The sequence below is a fragment of the Crocodylus porosus genome, unplaced genomic scaffold (genome assembly GCF_001723895.1).
Source record: "Crocodylus porosus isolate Cpor-Errol unplaced genomic scaffold, CroPor_comp1, whole genome shotgun sequence".
Lineage (NCBI taxonomy): Eukaryota > Metazoa > Chordata > Crocodylia > Crocodylidae > Crocodylus > Crocodylus porosus.
Window position 1 is genome coordinate 20,773,144 of NW_017728917.1, and position 13,206 is coordinate 20,786,349.

Sequence of the window (13,206 nt, forward strand, 5' to 3'; positions counted from 1 at the left end):
TGGCCTTTGGGCAGGGGGCTGGACTCGATGATCTCCCGAGGTCCCTTCCAGCCCTAATGTCTATGAAATCTATGAAATCTATGAAATGGGAAGAGGCTAGAGTTATGAAAAAAGATTATCCAGTGTTAGTTTTTTTAATGCACAAATGTGGTTTACAGCATGAGTGTGACTAATATGGATACATCATCTGCATAATAATATGCTTACTGTACAGTAGGGCTGGGCAAAACAGCTGTATTTCAAGTTGGTTTTGGATTCAGCCATTTCAGAGTACAGTGATTTATTTTGGTGTTTTAGATCACTGTCTTGTTTTGTTTCCACTGAATTGCCTCTGAACCTGTTTCAAATGGGCTGCAAGCTTTGCACAGCCCTACTGCCCAGGCAGGTGGTGCATGAGGCTGGGGACTGCAGGGCCCCATCAGGGAGCTCATCCAGGGGAGGGGGAGGGTCCATGCCCTCCATGCAGGCAAGGAGACCCCCACGCAGATCTCTGATCCCTGTTGTGTCAGGTCACAGGGTAGGGAAGCAGCGCAGAGTAGTGAGCAAGCCTTCTGGTCCCCGCTGTGCGACTTGGCTACACAGGGAGTAGATTGTCTGCCGCGCACTGCCCTGGATCTCTGCTCCCTGTGGACCCAGGTTATGCAGCAAGAACCAGCACTGCCCTGCCACACAACCTGGCTCTGCAGGGAGCAGAGATCTGTGTTGGGGTCTCCTTTGCCACTGCTGCCCTCCCCATGCAGCTCCGTGTCACCAGGGCAGCAGCAGCAAAGAGACCCCCAGTGTGGATCTCTGCTCCCTGTGGAGCCAAGTTGCGCAGCAGGGCAGCAGCATACAGCTGTTTCCCTGCAAGTCTGGCTCTGAAACGCTGAAATTTTCCAAAACATTTCTGAAACATTTTGGACGCCTTGTTTCATTTCAGAGATGTTTTGGAGCCTTCCGTTTTGGTTTAGATTCAGTGTTTTGGGCACCGAAACACCCTGAAACACCTCCAAAATGAAATGGCTGCTGAAATTTTGCACAGCCCTACTGTACATGATATTTTGTCCATACTTCAGAGCCTTAACTGTTCAGAGGTGGGCTTTCAAGTGAATGAGAGGGGTGGTTCTCTAGTATTCCTGTATGCTATTTCTAACAAGAGATACGAGTTCAGACTTTGGACTGTGTTCTTTTTCAGTAGGCCTGTAGTTGTGAGAATTGTGGATGTAACAGTTATAATGATCCCTCAAACCTCTTAATCTGAGGGGTGAAGAGCGGCTTTGCAGAGAAGGTCTTTTTTTGTGCTCTGGAAGGGAAATTCATAGCTACTATCTATTAGATCTGGTTCTTCCATGGGTATGAGCATTCATCAGTGTGTTAGGGAGTCTGAATAAGACTTCTAAGTACAAGACAAGACCCTGAATTTTGAAATGCCCATCATTACATGCACTGAAATTATAGTCTGGGATTTTGAGACTAGCTTCCTTAAATATTATAACCCAAGTAAATATATATGGTTGATCTTATGGGAAGTTATGATGGGGCCAGAGAAAGGCAAGTTAACTATAGATGTATTTGTGAAGCTGATTATACCTTTAAAATATTTTTTGCAAATGCATTTATATGTCTTCCTCCTCATAAAGTTGTACTCCAGGCCAGAATCTCCAACAACTGCTGTACAGTAAGCTTTGAGGAAACTAGACGTCAGTGTTATGGAAACTGGGGAGAATTAGGGGCAGGAAAATCATTACACTGAATCATGTTGATTCTTCACTTGAAAATACAATAGATGTAGTCTGTTACAGACTATAACTATATTTTAAGTTGCTGCCTATGTACACAACAGTATCGAGTAAGTTTTCTACCTTGTATATTCTAAGCACACTTTTAAAAGTCTTGTCTGTATTTAGCATTGTTGTTAGATGTGGTGTGTTTTATGATGGGAATTTCAAAATTTTGGGGACTGAGGGAAGGGGTTGACAACATACAGCTCACAAGCTGGATCTGGCCCATGGTGCTGTGTGGCTTTGGCAGTGGCCTTTAGCAGCATTCCACCAGCAGAAGACTTAGCTGTGCTGTTGCTGGTTAGTGAGGAGCTGTGCCCGTGCCATAGCTGAGGGGCAGGGAGAAACAGCTGCAGGCTGTGGCTCTGGAAAGTTGCCAACCACTGATCTAAGGTACAATCCAGTTTGGTTTCAGGGGTGCCTACTTTTCAAAGTTGGAATGTCCAACATCTAGGTGTCTTGACACAAGAGCATAGTACAGTTTGATTAGGTGTAGGTGCATATGTTCTCTCTACAGTGGTGAGTACCTTCAGAGAGCAAGCCAGGAAGCCTTGAAGTGCCAAAAACTAGGCAGTGGGAAATGCTGAGCACAGGGGAGATGGTGATCACCATTTGCCCAGTAGCTTGTTGAATAAAAATATTCACCCAGGAAGTGAGTTGAAGGCCTGGGTTATAGGCCCTTTTCAGCCTGAAAAGATTCAAACCCACGAGTCCCACTTCCCGTAATCACCAACACATTTATTTGTATGGGGGACATCCTCCATCTCTCCTACCAATCTGTCACTCTGCATACAAAACTGTATGGAGCTAGAAGACAAGCAAGAGGGAGTTCTCTATTTTGGTGGTTGCAACAGCCCTCCACAGGGAAAGAGGCCTCAGTTCTGGTCCTTGCTGCTAGCATGATTTCTGCGTTTTTTTTTTTTTAACCAATGGATGGACTAATGTAAAATACAGAAAGACTCCATGGTTTGGATGCTTCTGAGGCCAGAATTGATATTGTACCCAGAGTGCCTTTACTTAGAACAGAGAACACCACTCTCAGTTCCAGGTCTAGTTTCAGATTGAAAGCTATTTATGATTCTTTCAGCTAACTAATTGTGTCTGTATACGTAACGATATGAATTCAGTGGTGTCATGTTACTCTTACAAAATTCTGTTTATGTGTTGATCTTTTCAGTTTATGTTCAGGAGATAATTCTTAATGCACATCAGGTTTATATAAATTAAAAGGGATTTATATACTAACTTGAAATATACGATCAGCTAAAACAACCACTCTAATTTACACCTTCAGGTAGTTGATCAATTAATTGCTGTTTATGAGATACTTGATGATCTTTGTTTTCCTTAGATTATAGAGAAGGAGTCTGCAGAAGTGGAAGCAAAAAGGAAAACTGTGAAAATAGATGAAGAGATTGCAACAGAGAAAGCAGCAGAAGCCCAGGAACTGAAAAATGAATGTGAGAGTGACCTGGCAGAAGCAATTCCAGCCCTTGAAGCAGCACTTGCTGCACTTGACACTCTGAAGGCAAGCTAACAAAACTTTAAAGAGTTATTTAATGTTTCTGCACAATTGGAGTTATTTGCCCAAGAATCCATTAAGAAGGCAACAAAAGTTTTAAAATTTTTGTTGTTTCAGTTTTTGACACCAAGATACACGGTTGCAGTTCAGTAGATTTTCTCCTTGCATTATTTCTCAGAATGCAAGAACACTTTTTTAGAATCTTATTTTGCTTTTGTGACACAAAGAAAGGACTGCTCTGTCTGAACACTACTTTTTATACATTTTTGTCATCCGTTTAAACCACATGGGTCTTTATCATAGAAGGAAGCTGTTTTCCTCATACAAGGTGAACAAACATCCTCAGCTCTTACTGTCTCAGTGGGAATTAAAATTTCTCAGCACTTTGAAGGATTATACCTCACTTTGATATTTTTAATATAATACTTTAATCCGTGCATTTTATTTTTAAAATGTCACTTTCATTTTAGCCTTCTGACATAACAATTGTGAAATCAATGAAAAATCCTCCATCTGGTGTCAAACTAGTGATGGCTGCTGTCTGTGTCATGAAAGACATAAAACCTGAAAAAATTGCAGATCCTACAGGGACTGGAGGCAAGGTAAAATGGTGGATAGCAAGTTTCAAATAAAAAATTCATAATATGTTTAATTCTTCTCAACATATAGCCCTTTTTCTCAAATGAAAAAATATAAATGCGTATTCTCAAGACCCCATAAAACTGACAGATGTTTACAAAGCCATATATAAAAGAACCGTGTATGCAGGTTGTCTACTGCCATAAGGAGAAAACAAAACTTCTAACCTGTATACTGTAGTATTATGGAACTGCTTGTGAGAGAACTCAAGTAATTTACTTGCCATTCTGTAAGGATGCATCTCCAAATAACCACCTCTTCCCCAGTATGATTTTAGGTTGGATTTGGGGAAATATTTGCCCTCACAGACTTCTCTGTCCCTGACTGCCTCCTTAGAGAGGTCACCTTTATGAAACATGAGCAGTTAAGAATTTTTTCCTCTTTTTCTTGACATTGTCATCTAGATAAGGAGCTTCTTTCTGATATTAGGACATTAGGGTAGATAAGGCCGTAAATTAGAAATATATCTGAGGAAATAAAGTGGCAGATTCTCTGGATTAGTAGTACTAATTTACTTGAATCTAAGATGAGGTGTTTTTCTCTAGTCAGCATGGGAGAAAAATCTCTTGTCTTAGGTTCACATACAAGGTGACCCAAAACAACCTCCTGTTTCTCCCCGACTCCACTTCCTGTCTGCAACTTCTGCTCCCTTACTGTCAGATGTAGCTTGGCTCTGGCTCAGGCTGGGTTCCCTCCCAGGCACAGAGTACGTGGACACTCTGTCCCCTGCCCAGCTAGTCAGCAGCTTTGACACTGCTGCATGGCCTGTCAGGGTCTGAGCATTCATGTGCTGTGTTTCAGGAGGGAACAGAACCCAAGCAGCATCTGACAGTAAGGGGTGGAGGGGAATGGGAAGAGGCAGAGATGGCAAGGACCGGGGGCGGGGAAGGGGCAAAGATTGTGGAGAGTTGGAGGGAGGGTCAGGGGCTGTGGGGAGGGGATAGCAGTGGGAGAGAGAGAGGCAGGTAGGCTGCAGGAGGAAGAAGTCGAGTAGGTTGAGGCTAAAGGGAGTTAACTGATTTCCCCACCACCACCATCTGACCCCCCCAGCCACAATTTTCCTGCTGTAGCAGTGAGGGGGGGACGAATGTATGATGGGTTTAAGACAACCCTCTGATAATTAGATTCTATATCTGAAAAATTATAACAAATTTACAATTTTTTTCCTGATATAGAATCTAATTATGGGGGGTGGTCATCTTAAATTTAGAGTTGACTATGATTTGAGTAAATACAGTATATTAAGTCTGCAGAATATCACCCTTCTGGACTAAATCCTGAAATGTGCTGTGTTCCTGATTCTTAACAAATTTGTGTAATGAGTATACATGATTGTCTTAAGTAGAGACTATTTATGGATTCTTTTTAGTTTTTAAAATTTTAGATTTTAGTTTCCAATTCCCTTTTCAGGTCTTTGATTACTGGGGGCCTAGCAAGAAAGTTCTGGGTGACATGAATTTCTTGAAGGATCTGAAAGAATATGACAAAGATAATATTCCAGTAAGTGTTTATTCAGTGCTTTTTTGAATGCTTACTTTGCTTCCAAAATACAAACATATAGGTTAATATACCAGGCAGCAAATTCACCACTAGCTTCAGTGGAAATAATCTGAATAAAAAAAGAAGTTGAGTTGAAAGCTGGAAATCTCTGTTGACCTGAGAGCTTTTATAAGAACGTGTGAAGCTTCGGTCCCTGATTTGATTCAGTGGATATTTGTCCCGATTCTATCCACCTTACAGACTATTCATCCAGCCCATCCTTCCTTAGCTTGCCTGCAAGAATGTTGTGGGAGGCAAAAGCCTTGTTAAAGTCAAGGTATGCCACATCCACTGGTGTCCCCACATCCACAGAGCCAGTCATCTCATAGAACGCAATCAGGTTGGTCAGGCAACACTTGCCTTTAGTGAATCCATGCTCACTGTTCCTGATCACCACCTTCTCCAAGTGCTTAGAAACAGATTCCTTGAGGATTTGCTCCATGATTTATTCAGGGACTGGGGTGAGGCTGACTGGTCTGTAGTTCCCTGGATCCTCCTTTTTCCCTTTCTTAAATATGGGCACTATATTTGCCCTTTTCCAATCATCAGGGACTTCTCCTGGTTGCTATGAGTTTTCAAATGGCCAGTGGCTCTACAATCCCATTGGTTAACTCCCTCAGCACTCTCTGGTGTATCCTGTTTTGCACCATGGACTTGTATATGTCTAGCTTTTCTAAATACAGCAAAAGCTGCGTTAACTGGCACTTTATTAGCTGGAGAACTCTATTAACCAGCATCTGAGGGATGCGGCAAAAGTGAAAGTACCACTTCCGGGGGACTTCCTGTTTTTCTTTGCCACTTCTTCAGCCCTTGGCCCAGGGCAAAGCAGCCTGTGCAGGGTAAAGCAGCCTGCATGGGGCTCTCCTCCCTGTCCCCCGGCACACTGACGCCAGGGCGTGCACCAGACAGTGCACATTTGATTAACCAGCATTCCCCGTTCCCAGGGGATGCCACATAACAGAGCTTTTACTGTAGTCCCTAACCTATTATTTCACCACAGTTGGCTGCTCACCTCCTCCCCAAACTGTGCTGCCAGGTGCAGTTGTCTGGGAGCTGACCTTACCTGTGAAGACTGAGGCAAACTAGGCATTGAGCACTTCAGCCATTTCTTCATCCTGTGTCATTAGGTTGCCTCCCCAATTTAGTAAGAGACCCACACTTTCCCTGATCCTCCTCTTATGATTGACATGTTTGTAGAAACCCTTCTCACTATCATTCATGTCTCTTGCTAGCTGCAACTCCAATTGCGCTTTGCCCTGCCTGATTTCATCCCTGCATGTCCAAGCAATAGCCTTATGCTTTTCCTTAGTTGTTTGTCCAAGTTTCCACTTCTTATAAGCTTCCCTTTTGTGATTTAGCTTACTAAAGAGTTCCCTGCTCAGCCAAGCTGGTCTTCTGCCATATTTGCTAGTCTTCCTGCATACTGGGATGGTTTGTTCCTGTACTCTCAGTAAGGCGTCTTTAAAGTACAGCCAGCTCTCCTGGACTCCTCCCCCACTTAGGCTGGCTCCCCAATGGATCCTGCCCACAAATTCCCTGAGTGAGTCAGAGTCTGCTTTTCTGAAGTCCAGGATCCTGCTGCTCTCCTTCCTTTCTTTCCACAGGATCCTGAGCTCAATCATCTTGTAGCCACTGCTGCCCAACTTGCCATCCATTACTACATTCCCTACCAATTCCTCCTTGTTCGTGAGCAACAGGTCAACAAGAGCATAGCCCCTAGTTGGCTGCTTCAGCACTTGTACTAAGAATTTGTCCCCAACATTCTCCAAAAACTTCCTGAGTTGCCTGCGCATTGGTATATCGCCCTCCCAGCAGATGTCAGGGTGATTGAAGTCCCCCATGAGAACCAGGGCCCATGATGGGGCAACTTCTGCTAGCTGTTTGAAGAAAGCCTCATCCACCAATTCCTCCCCGTGTGGTCGTCTATAGCAGACCCTCCCACCACAACATCACCCTTGTTGCTCTCCCCTCTCACTCTAATCCAGAGACTTTCAGCAGGCCTATCTCCAGTTTCATACTGGAGCTCTGAGCAATCATACAGCTCTTTTACATAAAGTGCAACTCCTGCTCCTCTTCTCCCCTGCTTGTCCTTCTTGGATGATTTGTACCCATCCTTGACAGTCGTGTTAGCTATCCCACGAAGTCTCTGTTAATCCAATCTTGTCATAGCTCCATGACTGTGCAAGGACTTCCAGTTTTTTTCTGCTTCTTTCCCAGGCTCTGTGTATTCATGTGCATCCTGATTTCTCAGGAAGAATGGGAAAACCTCCCCCATTGTCCACTCCTGCTTGGTCTTCCTCTAGGTCACTCACTTCACCACTTACCCTCAGGGCTTTGGTCTCCATCCCCTGGCAAACCTAGTTTAAAGCCCTTTTCAATAAGTTAGTGAGCCTGTCTGCAAAGATGCTCTTTCCTCTCTTCGTCAGTAGTGGAAGAAGAATCTATGCTGTTGTCTGTCATCTATTTGAATAAAAAGTCTCTCTCTGCATGGGTTTAGCTATCCAGGAATGTGTAAGCAATAGGTCTTTTAAGAAAGCTAGGTTTTCCTAAATCACACCAGTGAAGAAATGGTACAGAACCGGGCCCTTGATAAATAGCATTTTCATACAGCTGTCATGTTTTTTATCATCTAGGTGGCTGTCATGCAGAAGATTCGTTCTGAATATCTGACTAATCCTGAGTTTGATCCCCCTAAGGTGGCTAAAGCATCTTCAGCAGCTGAGGGTTTGTGTAAATGGATTATGGCAATGGAAGTCTATGATAGAGTTGCAAAGGTATGGTTTTGATCCCAGCCCTGCAGACTTGCAATGACCCCCCTTGGAAACCACATACATATGAGGGGTGCAAGTCTAGGTTTTGTATTACGATTTAAGTTAATCTGAAACTGAAAGGCTGTTTGTCAGAAACTGAATGAAGGATGATTAATTTAAAATGTAAGAAGCAAAGAGTAAATTAATTCTGTGCAGATTTGTTTATGAGAGAGCAGATACCTGTCAGATTTGATAGGGACAAGGTACAAATAACATATACACTGACATGCAGAACTTCCACTTCTATCTAAAACTGTAGTAGCAGTTACATATATAAAAGAGGCCGTCTTAAGTTGCATGGTCCAGACAGTCCAGGCTTGTGGGTGGTCAAGCTTTTAGAGGGCAGATCAAGTGGAAAGCTGTGAGCGGCAATAGTTAATAAAATAGAACCTGCATCATGATCTATGTCCATTCTAATAGGAAGCTTTAAAGAGTATGATTTGTGTGCTTTTATTTCAAATGATGCAGCCTAAATTGCTATTTTTAAATTGAAAATAATGTATAGTATACATGAAGCTTTTTTTTTGCTTAGTGGAAGATATGTAGAAACCATGTTCTTTGAGGTTTTTTATGTAGATTTTTTAACATAGAGAAAGAAATTTAAAAAAACACACACATTTCTGTTTACTGTAGTCATCATCTATTTCCCTGTGATATTTTTGGCATTAATAGTGCTATTGCTATTGTCATAATCAGATATTGGTTCCAAGTCTTTGGCAGGCATCACCCTATTATGTTCACTACATCTGTAGCAATTTTCTTTCGTAAGTGCATAAGTTTCAGAGCCCGGTTAATATTTATTTTATTTATTCACATGAGATAAACTGAATATATTTTAAGACTTAGAGTGGATGTAAGATGTAGTCCATTTACAACGTCAGGACCCACTTCTCTATTTATCATCATGGTGTCTTCCCAGATATTAATATTACAAAAACTTTTCCTTTATCCCCTTGGTATACTGACCCAAAGTATTATGTTAAATTACTGGTGCACATACATGTGTATCAGCTAAAGTTTGAGAGCCAAGGATTTTGTGATGTCTATTATTGGACCAACTGCATAGTCAGAGGAGCTGCTGGACAAGCTTTCAGGCATCAAGGTCAGGCCATCTGATGAAGGACACTTGGGCTTCTTGAACACATGGAAACAAAAAACAAAACAGCACTTTACTTTAAACTTGGAGTACTCCTGCGCTGAGCCCAGCACATGCCAAGAAGAGGCATTTGTTGCACCCAGCTTTCCCAATGCCTGTATAGATTTGGTGGTTTAGTGAGGCTTTTTGGGTGCTTTTTGGGTGGTGCTTTTAGTGAGGATGATTGAATCAGCTATTAGCTAAAAGTGCCAAAAAGCCATGTAATCACCTGATCTATACAGACGCTGTGGAGCTGAGCTGAAGTAATGTGCTGCTGCTTCCAGTAAAGTGTGGTTTGTTTATTTTCCCCCATGTCTGCCAGCACCCTTGATGCCTATGCTTGTCCAATAGTTCTCCCAAATATAGTTGGTCCATTGATAAATATCACAAAAAATTCTTGCCTCTTGGACATTTCCTGGGCCGTCATGGCAACAACAGTACTCCAGCCTTACTACAACAGTAAAGTTGTAATATACAGGTTTAATACTGGCGCTTTAATTCTAATTGAATAGGTTGTTGCTCCTAAGAAAGCCCGTTTAGGAGAAGCGCAGCAATCTTTAGCAGAAACTTTGGCACTATTAAATCAGAAGAGAGATGAGCTTACATCAGTGGAAAATCGTTTGGCAGCTTTGCAACAAACCTTTGAGGAAAAAAATGAAGAAAAGGCTCATCTAGAATTCCAGGTGGATCTGTGTGCTAAGAAACTAGAAAGAGCAGAAAAGTTGATTGGAGGCCTTGGTGGAGAAAAATCAAGGTTAGCCACATATACAAATCCAAGTTCTGTTTTCCTGAGCCTTTAATTTTCTGCCCCCTCATTTAAAGACTGTGATGTTTCAGGTCCTTTGAAAATTTCCAAAGGGTTTACCTTTGCCATTTGAAAGGGGCCCATCAAAACACTTGGAAAAAAATCAAGGAGTTTTTTTTTTTATAGCAACAGCTAACGGCATAAATGCAGTGTTTTAATCTTCCCTTTGAATTTCACTCTTAACAAACAGGGAGAATACAAGTTGACAATGTGTACTATTAATACTATGCATGCAGAGGTTTTAACCTTTTACTCTGTATTTTTGCTTTTAGATGGTGTAATGCTGCAAAAGATCTCCAAAATACTTATGATAATTTGACAGGAGATGTTCTGGTATCAGCTGGAGTAATAGCTTATCTGGGTGCTTTCACTGCTGGTTTCCGACAAGAGTGTACTAAAGATTGGAGCAAGTTGTGCAAGGTTAGAAAGGTTATCTTGAATTTAAATAGTACTTTCATACCAGGCGTTTTCAAAATGCTTTAAAATCTGAGAGCCAAATCCAGAAATTTTCCTTTGTATGTTTTTTCCATATGTGCTTTCCCTTGGAGTGTATATGTACCTCAACCACTTGCATTCTAAGATTTTTTTTTTCCCCAGCAGTACCCAAACCATGCATTTATATCCTACCTTTCTATGTGCTGGATGCCAAAGATCCAGAGATATGTGCTTCTAGCTCCTGAGCTCTTCTCTGCCATCTTGGCTTGAGACTGAGATTATGAATTCCTTTTTTTTATCTTCTGTCTTTGCATTTGTAAAACTTGAAAAAGCTTTTTCTTTCCTTTTCCATGTTTTTACTCTGGTCTTTGTCATTCTCTTGGTGAATCATAAGGCTCCCCTGTCCTATACCATGCTATTAATGTGATGCAATTACATTGCTATTAATGTGATGCAGTTTGTTGCTCCTGTGCACATCACTTGAACCTATGCCCATGACCACAGCACATTGAACTGGGTCAGAGCAGCCCTAGCTGCAGGGGGTCCAGGGCATCAGCCTGTCGGCTCAGGGCTGCTCCAACCTGGTTCAACACGCTATGGAGGGGCTAGCCAGAGGAAGGGGGTGCTCCAGTGCAGGGCTAGCTAGCAGGCAGCCCCTGCACTGAAGCACCTTTATGCCCCAGCCAGCCCTGTCAGCATCTACATGTGCATTGCGGTGTAGTAAATAACGCTGCCATAGGATAGTACTTGTGTTTACTTGTACTAACCTACAGTGCCATTTATTAATTTGCTGCGGCCCAAATAGGGCTGTGTGTGTAGATACTGAGATTTTAAGCAATTCCACTGTAAACATCTCACAGTAAACATCTAGCCAGGTTAAATTAACCTGCAAAGATTGAATCAATTCAGGCTCAGGCTTTTTGAATGTCTGTCTCTAGCCTTAGAGTGACAGAGAGTTCCAGTCTCTCTCTTACAACACACTAATACCTTTACTCTTTGGGGAAATTCCATATCCTAAGGAAGTTCCATCCACAAATGATTGACTTCTGAGGCTAGAAAGGAAAGTGAAGTTCAGCTATGATTTGATGCCTCCTTTTTTTGGCTGGGGTGTACATACTGATGACCTGTAAGGTTTTCAGGGAACTTAAAGCTACTTAACAATATCTGAAGCAAAGTCCTTTATGCAGAACCTGCCAGTTACTCTTAAACTGTGTCAAGAGATGTTGTGTTCAGACCAGGATGGACTTCTGATCCACTTCCAGGTCTACCAGGGAGCATGCTGGGGGCTCCCCCTGCATGCGCCTGGCTCAGTGACTGGTGCCTCCTGGGTCTGGGGCCACCCGGGGTTCCCCTACAGCCAGTCACTGAACCAGGGGAGGAGGGAGGCATGGAGGGCCCTCCCAACGCATTTCCTGGAGGATCCAGAAGTGGACTGGAAGTATTTCTGGTCTACTTCTGGGTTCACCACTGAGCACATAGGGGGTCCCCCTGCACTCCTGTAGGTTGCTCCATCTGCCCCACCATTACAGCATTCACAAGCCATGCTGGTACCTTGAGGTATGTAGAAAAAGCATTTAAAACTGTCTCTATGTCCGAATCACTGATTCTCCAAATAAGCATCAAATCTTCAGATTTGGATTCAACCAAATCTAATCGGGGACAGTGATCCAAATCAATGAATCGAGTCACTATCCCTGATTCAAGCCTAATCCAAATCTGAATCGAATACGGTCCATTTCACCAACCCCTATTATTTACACTGCTGAACCAGATATGAAAACAGAAGTTGGGCCATTGACTTTCAGATATGAAAACAGAAGTTGGTTCAAGCCTTGAGTAAAATCTAAGTACAGTAAAAGCTCCGGTAACCGGCATCTTACAAGTCGGCGTGCTCAATTAACCAGCATGCTGGCTTGTAAGATAAAGTGAAACCGGAAGTTCCCACCATGAGAATTCTGGTTTCTCTGAGGCTCCGTGGCCTGGGGAAAAGCAGCCTGAGCTGCCAAGCCCCCATGGCCTGGGGGCATAACAGGTTGCGTGGGGCTATGCAGGGCCCACCTCCCTGTTCCACAGGGCCTGTGGGAGATGTGGAGGGATGCCCCAGACGCGGTGGGAGAAGTGGCAGCCCATGCTGCTCAATTAACCACCATATTTTGTTATCCAGCATCCCCCATTCCCGGGGGATGCTGGATTACAGAGCTTTTATTGTAAAAGCAAGAGAGCTTCAAGATTTGGTTTTAAATAAAGAAATCACTTCACAGACAAAGTAGGAACCAGTTTATAATGGAAGGCCTAGGACGCTAATCAGACTATAATCCTAAATGTGGATAAAATGAATTATAGAAAATTTCGCAATCTTGATAAAAGCCATGTCCCCAAATGAACTCTTACATTATACTAACGTATTCTCAACAGCACTATTATTGTTTCCACCGGATAAAAATTAAACATTTCTAAAGTATCTAGTATCAAAAGGGTTATACTGACACCCAGAGTGAAATACCAGAGGGGGAAAAAAAAACAAAAAAAAACACTCAGGTAGGCTCTGGAGCGGTGAGAGA

The 13,206-nt window shown here is 42.7% G+C and overlaps 1 protein-coding gene across 1 annotated transcript in view; it reads left to right on the plus strand.

The window, feature by feature from the left end:
• Positions 1 to 13,206, plus strand: part of DNAH12 (dynein axonemal heavy chain 12) — a 147,941-nt gene that overhangs the window by 92,851 nt on the left and 41,884 nt on the right. The window contains exons 49-54 of the mRNA XM_019536893.1: positions 3,112 to 3,288; positions 3,753 to 3,884; positions 5,332 to 5,421; positions 8,094 to 8,234; positions 9,918 to 10,159; positions 10,483 to 10,630. Of these exons, the coding sequence (XP_019392438.1) occupies positions 3,112 to 3,288; positions 3,753 to 3,884; positions 5,332 to 5,421; positions 8,094 to 8,234; positions 9,918 to 10,159; positions 10,483 to 10,630 (930 nt within the window). The remainder of the gene's footprint in view (positions 1 to 3,111; positions 3,289 to 3,752; positions 3,885 to 5,331; positions 5,422 to 8,093; positions 8,235 to 9,917; positions 10,160 to 10,482; positions 10,631 to 13,206) is intronic.